This window comes from Phalangium opilio, unplaced genomic scaffold (genome assembly GCF_054372755.1).
Source record: "Phalangium opilio isolate 3A_F unplaced genomic scaffold, DU_Popi_V2 ptg000002l_1, whole genome shotgun sequence".
NCBI lineage: Eukaryota > Metazoa > Arthropoda > Arachnida > Opiliones > Phalangiidae > Phalangium > Phalangium opilio.
In genome coordinates, this window is record NW_028324144.1 from 442,993 (window position 1) to 456,333 (window position 13,341).

The 13,341-nt window shown below is 39.3% G+C and overlaps 1 protein-coding gene across 4 annotated transcripts in view; it reads left to right on the forward strand.

The window, feature by feature from the left end:
- LOC149718101 (calpain-B-like) overlaps positions 1–13,341 on the forward strand; it is a 51,400-nt gene that overhangs the window by 37,289 nt on the left and 770 nt on the right. Inside the window, exons 1-16 of one of the 4 annotated variants that reach the window (XM_089867309.1) lie at positions 760–980; positions 8,674–8,850; positions 9,560–9,629; positions 9,711–9,966; positions 10,036–10,204; positions 10,280–10,461; positions 10,525–10,602; positions 10,671–10,852; positions 10,921–11,084; positions 11,159–11,376; positions 11,444–11,625; positions 12,584–12,642; positions 12,728–12,796; positions 12,875–12,953; positions 13,022–13,135; positions 13,209–13,267. In XM_089867309.1, coding sequence (XP_089723435.1) covers positions 927–980; positions 8,674–8,850; positions 9,560–9,629; positions 9,711–9,966; positions 10,036–10,204; positions 10,280–10,461; positions 10,525–10,602; positions 10,671–10,852; positions 10,921–11,084; positions 11,159–11,376; positions 11,444–11,625; positions 12,584–12,642; positions 12,728–12,796; positions 12,875–12,953; positions 13,022–13,135; positions 13,209–13,267 — 2,112 coding nt within the window. In that variant the 5' untranslated portion in view covers positions 760–926. Of the gene's footprint in view, positions 1–383; positions 981–2,407; positions 2,900–7,210; positions 7,876–8,673; positions 8,851–9,559; positions 9,630–9,710; positions 9,967–10,035; positions 10,205–10,279; positions 10,462–10,524; positions 10,603–10,670; positions 10,853–10,920; positions 11,085–11,158; positions 11,377–11,443; positions 12,643–12,727; positions 12,797–12,874; positions 12,954–13,021; positions 13,136–13,208; positions 13,268–13,341 lie in introns of those variants that run through there. The other 3 variants (XM_089867312.1, XM_089867310.1, XM_089867311.1) reach the window with 3 other exon arrangements.

The following is a 13,341-nucleotide window of genomic DNA, read 5'->3' on the forward strand; positions in this document are numbered from 1 at the left end:
GTCAAAGTGTCGTTTGTCTAACTGGGTTAAGAAATGTTAGGCTAGCCAATGTTTTTCTATCAAATTTTTCAGTAAGATTTCAGAGATATTTTAATTAGAAATTAGCATAATCCGGGTTGCAAAAAACTCAAGGATTTTCATAGTGGCTGTGATAAATAAAAGTACCAGGGGAAATTGATGACTTTTCGACTGTCAGGGAGTGAGTTTTGAGTTTAAAAAAATCTGTGGCAACCCTGATAATTGAATTTAACATATTTGAGAATATTTTTGTTACTCAAAGATAAGAAAGTATTTAAGTCTTTAGAAAATAAGAAGCAAGGCCGCCCAGTTTATTAATTCCCTCTTTAATCAATGACCTTCTTGCGATCATTTTTCCAAAACAGATAAATCTCCATCTCCATCTACATCTTCATTCAGTCATATCAAGCCAAGTACTTAAGTTTTTTTACAAGCAATAAAAGATGGCGTACGAGGAAAGAATAGTTCCGATCAGACTCGATCACTTGGACCACCAAGAACGGGATTTTGAAAACCGATATCAACGCATGTTAACCGACGTGGTCGGCAATTTGATTAAAGGCGCCATCAACAAGACTCTCTTCGGTGGAGGAGGCGATAATCAGGACAATAGACAATCATCAGGTGGGGGTGGATTTAACCCCTTTGGGGGAGGAGGATTCAATCCATTCGGAGGTGGTGGGGGTGGAGGAGGCGGAGGTGGATTCAATCCGTTCGGAGGAGGAGGAGGCGGAGGTGGACTACCATTCGGAGGAGGAGGAGGCGGTGGTGGAGGGGGAGGTGGATCGTTCCTGGGGAATCTGGGCAAAGGCCTTATCGGATCAATCGTGAATGAAGCCACCAAGGACATCTTCGGAGGAGGAGGAGGTGGCGGTGGAGGTGGACGGCAAGGAAACTTCCGTAAGTTCATGGGAACTCACGAGGGTTTCATTCCTCCCAAACCTCCCGCAAATACCATCAAGGTAAGAATACCCTTTTAACTCTTTATTCGCTTAATTGACAAAGGTATTTAGATGAAGATGCTAATTTAGATCTAGCTACCGGTTTGATAAAATTCTTTGGAACATAGCCCGCCTTCCTTTAAACAAGAAAAAATTAACATTGAAAATGAGGTTTTCCTACGAGAATTTTTGGTAGTTTAGCCTAATTGCCAAAAGTCTTATTCATTCAGTATGAATAAGCGCCTATTTCTCACGAATATTTTACGACAATGCATAAACCACAATCCGCGCTCTAGCAAGGGGGTCGTGAGGATTCTAGTACGATCCGTATTTTGTCTGGTATATTAAGGTCACTCTTTAAAAGTAGACGGGAGAGTGAATGGAATTAATGTGTGTTCCAAGGGGCTCACAGCGTACCCTAATATGGTCGCAAAAAAATAAATTCTTAATTTGTTGATCCTTTTTGTAATTAAAAAAAATAACTCTATTTATCTTTTTCAATATACAGTATATTAGGCCAATATTGTTACACGCAAAATTACTCTTTTATTGCGTAATGAAATCTTACCTTTCTGTGGTAACCACGAGAAACTTTGATATTAGAAAAAGGGGGGTATGTTAAACCAATTGGAAAGATAAAGACTAGTGTGTTTTTTCTTTTGCCTTAATCACTTATCAACGTCAATTAAGACTTGACTATCTCGACCATGCATTTAATATAAAGATAGAGACGAAGGGAAAACCGGTCACGAGTAAAAGGTGGAGTAGAGAGGGTGCGGGTGTGCGGGGGTATTTTCTTCCAATGAACAAAGCAATTATGAAATGATAAAAGTTTAAAAATAAAATAATAAAATTTACCCTTTGCAAGGTCGAGAAATCCACGAGTTTTAAAAAATAATAATAATCGGACCCTTGCTTCGCTGCGAATAATCAAAAGGGGGTTTGGTTGAAATAACAGGTGTTTCCGGTTGTGACGTCAACACAAAACAAACCCCTTTTCCTCCCTCCCCCCGGTACCGAACTCCACTGTGAATATTAACCTTTATTCTCAGTTGTATTGTGGATACTAGCTAATGAGCGAATGTCCTACCCCCCCCCCCCGGCTTCATTCTCCGCGCGTGAACGCATTTTCAACTATGATGTCACGCGGAGGGAAAGGATACTTACTTGCCCTTAATTGCAAAAAAAAACTACTCCTTGATTGCGAAAATTCGAATGATGTGGTTATGTTTATTCAACCAGCTAAACTACCAAGCGTTGCCTTTAATAGCCAGGGGTTCTCGGACCCAACCTTGAGGAAATCCATCGAACCACTGCAGTTAAGACCGAGACATACATACGAACCACTTCTGAAATAACGTGATTTCTGGCGAAGCGTTCGACCCCTTGTTGGTTATGATAGTAGAATAGTAAAGAAAGGCATCGCGGGGGAGAGAAATTTCGTTGGAACGCGAGCAGACGATGCTAGAGTTAGTCGGCGTTAGCTTTGATAAAACGGTAAAACGCCTGCGTGTCGGTCGGGTCGCTATCGATTTCGTCTCCGTGGTACTCGTTCAATTGTAAAGGCACTATCCAACTCCGGGGTCCCCCGTTTTCACCCGGCGCCGCGTACTTCGCGTTGAAGGTCCGTCAGGGACGGTGGTCTGCCTAAACCACTCTTAACTCGGACCAGAGAGAGAGCGAGAGAGTCCATCCATTTTGCAATGTCCTCGGACCCGACCGGACTTTAATGCAGCAGCGATAAACGCGGCCTTTAATGGCTAGGGTTAATTTAACTGTCCGTAGGCTTTCCGTTAGTATTAGAGCTTAGGAAACAGTTTTACCAACGTTTAACCGCAGCCGGAATAATTTAATCGAAATAATTTGATCGTTTAATTGAACAATTCGCGATTATGCCTTATCAGTATCAACGCAAAGGAAAACCCATCTCCGTCTTTAAGGTATTGTACCATTTATTGTATTAACGCTCGATTTCTTACGCATGCATGGGTTCATTGATAAATCCATTCAGTCAGATCGGACACGAGGGTACTGTCATCGTAGTACTTGTAGTAGTGGTGTAGTACGTGAGAGGGGGGCGTGGTTAGTAACGTATGAACAATAAGTATGGCCCTTCGGAATGCTAAACAATGTTCGTTCAATTTGCGTGAAAACGCGAACATTGGGCAATTGCAATTGCAACCCTAAAACCTTCCGAGCCATATCCTTGGGTGGGACTTAGCATGGGTTGCTTGAACCACGAAAGTCAATTGTCATGTTTTGCACGTAAACGCACTTATTGCGGTTATGTCACTTACGATAGTATGGATTGCAATTTGACAATCGTTTTTTTTATCGTCGTAGGCCAACCACGTTGCTGGTAGACGTTATTGTAGTAGTTATCTGTATCTTTTAGCCGCATTGCGAATTTTTGTTAAGCCTTTCTGGTTTTCGCTTGTTATTGGCGTCAAGTCGCGTTAGGCTTAAATAACTAACGGCTTAATGGGCCATTGTCATTCAGTCTCATACCTGTATATGCAAAATTGCGTTCCATTTTCATATTTACTCGTGATGAATGATAATTTTTCACGGGGTATACCTAAGCATACTACGACAAATAATATTTATAGCGGAAAATATGAGTCACTAGGTTTTTTGGTGTATTCTAATCTTTCCCCTAAGTGACAAGTCAATAAATTAAGCTGCGGTACTTAATCGGATGTTTAGTTTAGAGGGAAATTGAGGTTGGAATTCCGCTGACAAACAGTTCGAAATTAATTGCGTTTTGATAACGAAATTCAATTAGAAATTAATTAAACATGTCATATTCTTACAAAATACTCGAGTAATCTAATCACTCGATACCGAAGTGATGTGAATGTTTTAGAGAAGTTAAGAAACGTTTCCCCTAAGTTCATAAGGTATGTTGGCCATAAGTTTGTTACTGGTTACTGAGATCTTGTCATGAAGTGGCCTAGTTAGGTCATAGATTGGCGCTGTCAAAGGCTTCGTAATGCTGACTAAATAGGATAGGAAGATGAAAGTCCTGCAAAATTAACCACAGAGTGTAGGACTTCAATTATGGCTTGTGGTTTTCGAACTAGCTCTAGCTGTAAGTCTCTACCATATTACTTATGGAACATATCTTTTAAACTTATGGTTTCCTAAACTGACTGGGCGAAACCAGAGCTATTATTTCTAAGAATATCTACACTGTCCTTGCCAAACCCACGCTCAATGTTAAAATTTCTTTCAAATTACGGAATAAATTCAAGATTAGTGTAAGGGTATGATTGTGGCGCATTCTCAGAGGTGATATGTCATTCCCCCCCCCCCGAACCGCTTCTTTCTTTTAAATAACCCTTGTCTTAGGATATCTTTTATCTTTTCCGACTTGATTTCCATCTCATCACTCTAAACCGGAAGAACTGACGTGGGAGTTAATTTTAAATACTGACCTAAGAGAGAGAAGAGAAGAGATTCATTCAATGTTAATTAGTTTAATTAACTAATACTAAATGTGGGTGGTATAGTTTAATATTAATTATAATAAAAGAGAATTAAAACTAATTCTAAGAAGAATATGGTGGGTAAAATAAATCTGGGTTAACACTATCCTGACTTAACCTTAATTGTTGTTGGGGGGGGGGGGGAAAGGTGGAGAAATTTTAGAAAGTGAAAAACATTCTTTGTGCTTGTGAAAGTCACTGGATTCTATGTAAGTGTAATTAATATACCTGTATGTATGTACAGGCGCGGTTGTCGGCTAATGGTTCGTTGAACAGGAATTTTTTCGTGCCTATATGTAATTACGCCACGGCGGGACTGTAAACCTTTTCGACATAGATACCTCTGTAATGTTTGCGCGCATTTAAATACAAACGTCTAACGGAAATATTTTCCATAACGTTGAAGTTATGAACAATCATTGATGCAACTTCTAGCTTAGAGGACAGAGATGAGACGGAGGAGAATTGGTTATAGACTATGGTGCCGAGATGAACGTCTCCCTCGCACACGCCCCCTACTTTTGGTGGTAGGGAATTGTTAAGCGCTTCCCCGCCAAAAAGCCATTTAAAAATATAAGAGAGTTCTCGTAAATTAGCTTCCATTTTTAAGACAAAAGGGGGCATACGACCCTTTCAAAACGCCACTTAGGATGCTGGGAGAACTTTCTGAGGGTAAATGGGGGGGGACACAGGCTACGTTACAGGCATAAAGATTTCTACTCCATCTCGTCTCTTCTCTATCCTCAAACCGTCTAGGTATAGAATTGTCTACAGGAAAATGACGTGTTAAAATTTCAAAGCGATATGATTATGTTTTAATTGAAATAAAGATTGACGATCTGTTGTATACGGATTCTGCAATTCTAAAAAGAACCGGCAAATTAGTCATCTTCTTTTGTTTATCACCTATAAATAAATGATCACTTTGAAATTAATCGCGAGTGACCTTACCAGGTAACAAGACATATTGAAAATATCTACGCGCCTAGTTTTAAACGATGATACCAGAAGTTAACCCTAATCTTAATTTCATCGCTCCATCGTACCGGGAGAGAATATTTTGTCTCTCCCAGTCTTCCTATATAATGATTATGAGTCTCATAAACCCTAAAGCTGAACGTGCCGGAAATACCCATTGCAAACTAAACAGTATCCTTAAATATTCAATATCGGCTTAATAACGAGGTAGAGAGAGATATTGGTAAAACTGGTTTAATGCCTGCGGGTCTCTATTGTTTAGCCAGGGAAGATAATCAAATTTATGGTGTACATGTCGCTATGGAGACACACTCTCGCTTATCAATAAGTAAACATCCCATTGACATCGCGCGTTCTCGTGCATTTTTTTCCCTTACTTCCTGGATGTTCCTATGATTGAAGCCTACAGTTTTAGGCGAACACGCCCTTGTATCTTATGGCATCATTTTTAAACTCGATGCGGATAAAATATTTATTGGTTCTCCATTATCATCTCGCGTTGGCAGGGTTTGAGACGCGTCATACCTTCATCGTGTCTCAACGCGATAACGCGACTACATCAAAACTAAACCTATCATTTTATTAAAACACATAATATTGAATTTTGGAGTTAAAATGTAATAATTTGTACCATTCCTAAGATTTTGGTTCAAGATAACGTTGTTTCTTAGCTTCGTTACCGTTGTACTTCGCGATTGGGAACTTGGGATGGACTTTAGGGCGTTGCTTATTTTTGCATGGCGTTGTGATTAGTCAATGGCATTACTACGCCTTTGGGTACGCTAATCTCTGTGGTAGAACCACGCGGGTGCCGTATCTCCCTCGGTGTTATCGTGTCGGAAATCATTAAGTTAAAAGCGTCCCATCGAAACGGGGTCGAGGCTCAACGGGGAATTCGAATTCAACCTTTAGGCTTCCGATTGGGGTTAATTCCGCTCTGTTTTTCTTTAGTCTACCATATATTATTTCGATTTGTTTATAATATCAAACTCGGTACGGGTACTCTAAGAGCTCATTTGCCTAATTGATTAGTACCTCCTTATTTTCACGCCTTGTCAAAAGTTGAAATTTTAATTTTTATCAGAACATTGTTATCTGATATTATTAATAGGATAAGAAACATTAATTGTAGCTTTCAACGCCTCCAAAATATTTCTGTGCTAGGGTTACGACCTGTCGGGGTTCGGGTTCAGTTCGAGATCTTGCGAAAATATTACACACTTTGTGACATATTTAAACTCGTTAATTCCGTATCAAAAATGACATATTTATTCTGTTTACGGAAGCTCAAGGCGAACCGGGTGTAAATTTCCCTTAGCAAAAACAATGCCAGCACAATTTCCCGTCGGTTTGAAATCGTAAATCTTGATTTGTCGCGTTCATATGCATTCGATATATAGTTATGTCTTTCCCTCATTATCAAAAACCAGTAATCCCAATAAAAAAGCTGGTGGTTGTCAATCAAGTCTGACTCTACCTCCAGGCCTACTGCCAGCTGAGACTGGTTCCTTTAATAGTTTATAATTATTATTATAAAAAATCCACAAGGTTAATCTTGCCCGGGACTATCTATCGTAGTTCCCCCTTGGGGATGGGGGAAATCATAGGCATTTAAAATACGATTTGGGAGTGAGAAAAATCTTTTCAAATTTAACATCCTTTTGTTCGAGAAACGAGGAAAAAGTGGTAGTACCACAAATGCGGTACATGTGTGTGTGCAACTTGGAGATAAGGGTTCTTCTGGCTGGCTTACTAACTGAAGCCCGCGCAACTACATTGTAAAGTATACGGGAACCTCGTTTTTAATCTAGATTAACTTCATTTGTTAAAGCTAGTTGACAGACGCCCTGTACGCGTCAGGGAAGGGTAGAGTCGGTGCTGCTTGAGGTAATAGTTAGTTAGGTTAAGAGAAGCTAGCGGAGAAGTCGCGGGTTACCATCTGAAAAGACCGTTTTAATTTTGAGTGTATTTTAAGATTGAATTGGTATTTTGGTTAGCTCGGATTCGTAACGAGAAAAAGTGCAATTTTTTTCGATAACGTTACTGTATTTTGATTGGTTAATAGTTCTTTATCAACACCTGTTCCATCGCGAATTTCACTTGACAGTGTCGTCATAGGATAGTTTTAGTTTCGTCAATCTTTAGGTCTGTCGCAAACCCAAGCTGTAACAACGAAATATTGTTAATTTCGAAAAAACTGACAAGTTAGGCGATAGACGTAAATTTGCGCTAAGCCAGCACAGTAGATAGTTGCGATAAAGTAGACGGTCAAAATGGTGGAGAGATACAAGAATGGTTATAACGTATTTAAAAACAATAATAATCAAAATCTGAATATAAGCGTTGGTAGGCCTAGTGCCAGTATTTTTAAACCACCGAAGATCACCACCACCATCGTATCAACCAAAACCAGCCCGAAATTATTGGAATTACCTAAGAATGTCATCAAGGTTTGATTTTTACTTTTGACATTTGTATTGACAAATTATATCCATTGTCAAAAGATAATTTTTAATCGCTTAGGATTTAATATTGACAGTCGTTTTATGTAACAGCGATAAGGCGTTTAATTAGCTATGGGGTTACGGTTTCAACTCTTGCTAATTGATGATAAGAATTATTAGGGTTTTATCTCCCTTTAGAAGTAAAGTAAGGCCTTATCAAAGTTACAAATTCATCGCCAGAATTCATGGAAACGTTGTTTTTCTGGTTCGATAATATGTTTGACAACTTCGGATTGCGATGTATCGGATTATACTGTAGGGTTGAGTTAGTGTCGTGGGAAATTAACACGTCAAATAGTTCTGATGATGATGTCTCGAAGTAGCTCGCTGTTCGCTAGCTTAGAATCTCCGCGAATTTGGGTAACTTGACAAATTTGAAATTACTTAAACCAAACCCTGTATTTCTACATTGGGATAAAGTCGTTCGCATTCGTTCCACATTGGCAATTTACTCCGGGACTAATTAATTTGGAGTCTATTTGGATTCCACCCAAAATAAACTTTGACCCGTTTCCTTGGCGCACCCATTCTTTGATAAAAGAGTGAAAGGATGTCGCTTGTTAATCCGTGGCGCGTTGCCAGGCAAATCACTCAAGGGGGGCTTCCTTCGAAATTTTTCAATTAATCGAAAATCGCTCTATTTCGTTTCGATGAAGACCTTTCGGTCTCGCTGTATTTTGTAAGCTGACTTAATAGCGGACACTTGTAACAAATATATATTTTTTTACGATGTCTTTCGTACAGTTTGGCGAACGAGGGTCCGGTTTCAAAGCCAGAGGTCAAGTCCAGGATTTCGAGAAGATCCGAGAGAACTGTCTGGCCGAAGGATCCCTCTACGAAGACCCCTCATTTCCGGCCAATGACGCTAGTGTATTTTATAGTCGGACTCCGCCCAGACCTTTCGAATGGAAAAGGCCGCATGTATGTATTGTAGCTTTTAATTTGTGTTATCTAAATATGTTCGAGAAAAAAAATGGAACAAACGCTTAAAGAAGAAGTTCGGATGCTGATTTGACAGAAATGTGTAAAAACAGATTTGTTGTTCTTAAAATAGTAAAGGGGGAATATCGGTCTCGTTTTTATAAAACTACCGAGACATCTGTTCATAATCTTCCAGTAAAAATATTTAATCTTTAGGCTACAACCTCGTTGATAAAAAATACCCAGAAGCGAATTTTTTTTTGTCAGAAAACATTTAAAACAAAACCGCTAATTATCGCGCAAGTTTTACAAGCCTTATTATAAAATTACCTTTTAATACACGTCCACGGTTGCCAACGGAAAAACCTGAATCTATAACAAAGAAAATAAATGTTTTGTGATAAACTCGCGAAGGTCACTTAAGATTCGGTCTAGCGTCTGAACCTTTTATTATCCACTTTGAAAACGCGAATTCCATTTGACTTAACCTTGATCGAGGAGTAATTTTTTTATCTCAATGGATGCAGTATTAGAAATTTTGAAACTAAATTGATGCTTTTAACGTATCTAAAGGTCAGATAGGTGATAAAATCAGACTTGGCTCCAAACGATGTAGAGGCGTTTTATGACAAACTCGGTGACTGACTTTGTCATCGTGATGATGGTGGTGGTAGTAAAAGTGATCTACTTTTTTATTATTTTATTTTAGGAGCTTTGCGACAATCCTAAGTTGTTTGTGGAAGGCGCTAGTCGTTTCGATGTCGTTCAAGGAGAATTGGGTTAGTTAGGTTCAGAGACCCTGGAGTCCTTGCGTAGATAGTTGTGTGTGTTTAACTGGTTTATGGGTGATACTTAAATAGGAGACTGTTGGTTACTCGCCGCCGTGGCCAACTTAACATTAAATCAGGAATTATTCTTCCGTGTCGTCCCCGATGACCAGTCCTTCGTGGATGGCAAATACGCCGGGGTTTTTCACTTCCGGTTCTGGCAATACGGTCGATGGGTCGACGTGGTTGTCGATGACCGTTTGCCAACTTACCACGGTCGCCTCATTTTCATGCATTCTAAGGATAGCAACGAATTTTGGAGCGCTTTATTAGAGAAAGCTTACGCCAAGTATGGCTTTAGATAGTTAATTAGTACGGTCCGCGAGTACTCGAGATTTAATGTCCGGGGGTGTTTCAGATTACACGGGTCATATGAATCTCTGAAGGGTGGCACCACTTGCGAAGCCATGGAAGATTTTACCGGGGGAGTTACTGAATTCTACGAAATAGAAAAAGCCCCGCCCAATTTGTTTCGTATCATGCTAAAAGCCTACGAAAGATGGTCCCTGATTGGATGTTCCATAGAAGTAGGCCTAGATATTAATTATAGTAACGAAACCATAGCGGCGTCTTGATAATTGGTTACTCGCGCGTGTGTTTAGCCCGATCCGACTGTAGTGGAGTTAGAATTGCCAAATGGTCTTATTAGAGGACACGCGTACAGCGTGACAGCCGTTAGGATGGTGGAAGTTTCGACTCCCAGGGTGAGCGGCAAGATACCACTCTTGCGAATTAGGAACCCCTGGGGAAACGAATGCGAATGGAGGGGTGCGTGGAGCGACAAGTAAGTCAGTCCCCGACTCCAAAGACAAAAGAAAAAGCTTTTAAACTATCCAAATCCAATAAGGTCTCCAGAATGGCAAGTCGTTAATGAAAACGAGAGACAAGAACTGGGATTAGTCTTTGAATCTGACGGAGAATTTTGGTCCGTTGATTTAAATTAACTTGAAAATTAGGTTAGGCTTAGGTTTTAATGTTTTTGCGCGTGTACAGGATGTCCTACAAGGACTTTGTCAATAACTTCCAACGAATCGAGATCTGTAACTTGAGTCCAGACGCCTTGGACGAAGCAGAATGTTTGACTAGCGAGGGAAAGAACAAGAAATGGGAAACGCAAATGTTCGAGGGCAATTGGGTCAAGAACTGTTCCGCCGGCGGATGCAGAAATTTTCTAGGTATCTTAAACGCCAGCTTAAAGACGCCAGTTTACCTTCAGGGCTTAATGGATAATCATCACTTGTAGAGACATTTTGGATGAACCCCCAATATCGCATCACACTCGAAGATGTGGATGACGACGATGATGACGAATTGTGCACCGTCATCATCGGATTAATGCAAAAGAACAGAAGAGCCCAGAGGAAAATGGGTCGAGATTGTCTAACCATCGGATACGCCATTTACAACGTAAGTGTACTCCCCAAATCCCCCTTTGAAAGTAATGGCCTAAAACGTACGTCATCGTGATGTTGATGTCGCAGCTGAAAGACCCGGACAACTTACCTAAACCATTGGACCGTCGCTTCTTCAAGTACAACGCTTCCACTGCCAAATCACCATCGTTCATCAACTTGCGTGAAGTATGCGGACGATTCAAGTTACCACCGGGGACGTATTGCATCGTGCCATCAACCTTTGACCCTAATGAAGAAGGGGACTTTGTCTTGCGAGTCTTCACGGAGAAAAAGAACATCATGAAGTGCGTAATTACTTTAAGCTCTCTGATTGGCCCGGATTATAATGACGTACGCTTTTACACCAATTAGCGAATACGACCAAGACAATGAGATCACGACACCGGACGAAGAGGTCAAAACGGATGAGGAAAATGAGGAGGAGAAAGAGAAATCGGACGCGGTCAAATCCTTCTTCGCCAAATTGGCCGGCGAAGATATGGAAGTCGATTGTTACGAGTTGCAAGAGATTCTCAACTTTTCTCTTAAAAAAGGTACAACTTTTCGTCCGCTTTGTTATGTCTTTTGATACGGGGGAGGTATTTAATTTAATTTAATTTAATTAAGTTTAATTTTATCTCAGCACGGAATAGCTTTAAATGTAGAATTTTTTTAATATAAGCTTAGCATCGTACGATATTTTAAATATATTAGTTGAGTTACCGAAATCTAATTGGAAGGTTATTAATTAATTTTAATTAATTCCAATTAGATTTAATCAACTGATTTTAATTTTGTTTCTATTCGCCTTACGCCTGATCTTAATGAACCACGTAAGACCAATATTAACGGGGCAAGGGGTTGGGGGGGGGGGAGTCCGAGTTTAAATGGCTTCAGTCAGTAATTTTGTTGTTAATTTTAATCACGATTTTTAAACATTCGTTTTTTCTTTCCCAAATCCCTCTTTTTCCCGTGGATTCCGTTGGTTTAAAATTATCCCAAATTTTTTTGGCTTTTACCCATTCAAAAATTACCAAAATTTCCAAATAAAAATAAAAAAAACCAAACCAAAACCAAACAAACCAATTTTCCAAAAACCAAAATGTTTTTTATATTCAATGTCATCCCGATATCCTGACAAAAATCTTGACAGACTTTGGTAAGGTTCTTTCAACAATGTTGTTACCCAATAAACTAACATTGACTTGTCGAGTATCGTTAACCCTAAAAAATCACGTGATCACATCTTGCACGAAAATCGCGCACCGATGTCGCACGAACACGTTTCCGCCATATTGCATGACTGTGCAGTTTTTTTATTCCTTTATTCCAAAATCACGATTAACACAATTAGTTCGTCTCTTGTAGAAATAATTTCTTCTCCTTTCCCTCGTAGTTCTCTCTCTACTCTATAGTTATGATTATGACGCTTGACGAAAACTTTAATTACTATTTATTTAATTAAGATTAGTTTTAACTAATTACTCTTTTTTTATAAACTTAATTCTTCAGAGTTTACATTCGAAGGATTTTCCTTGGATGTCTGTCGTAGCATGATCGCTACTTGCGACGTAAGTTTCGTTTTTTTGACACCGACCAAGGCTTAGTGAAAAAAATTTAGACCAAGGCTTAACAAAAGTCTAATCTTTAAAATAGGTTGATAGATCTGGTAAATTAGGTTACGAGGAATTTATGAATCTATGGATCGATATTAGAACGTGGAAAGTAAGAAATTCTAAATAATAGGCTTAGTGAATATAACGTAATCGCTAAGCCTAATTATCGACGCCATTTTGGTTCTAGAACGTTTTTAAGAAATTCGATCATGACACTTCAGGCTCTCTAAGTACTTTGGAATTGCGGTTAGCCTTACATTCAGCTGGTAATTATTGTTAGGCCTATTTCAACCTACAATTTTAATGTTAATTAATTTAATTGAAATTAAATTAGGCTATCGCGTCAATGGCAGCGTTTTAAGAATATTAGTCTTGAGATACGGTAAAAATGGCCGCATGAGTTTCGACGATTTTATCACGTGCGCCATTAAATTGAAAACAACCATCGGTAGGGCTAAATTCTTATTGGTCAATGAAAAAAAAACCGCGAAATTTAAACAATTATTTCATTAATTACGTAGAAAATTTCAAGGACAAAGATCCGGGTAAATTAGGGCGTGCCACTTTTACCATGGATGAAGTAATTATGTCTTACTTATTCTTCTCTAAGAAATAAGAATTAGGCTTAACAAATTGGTTCAACTTAACATTACA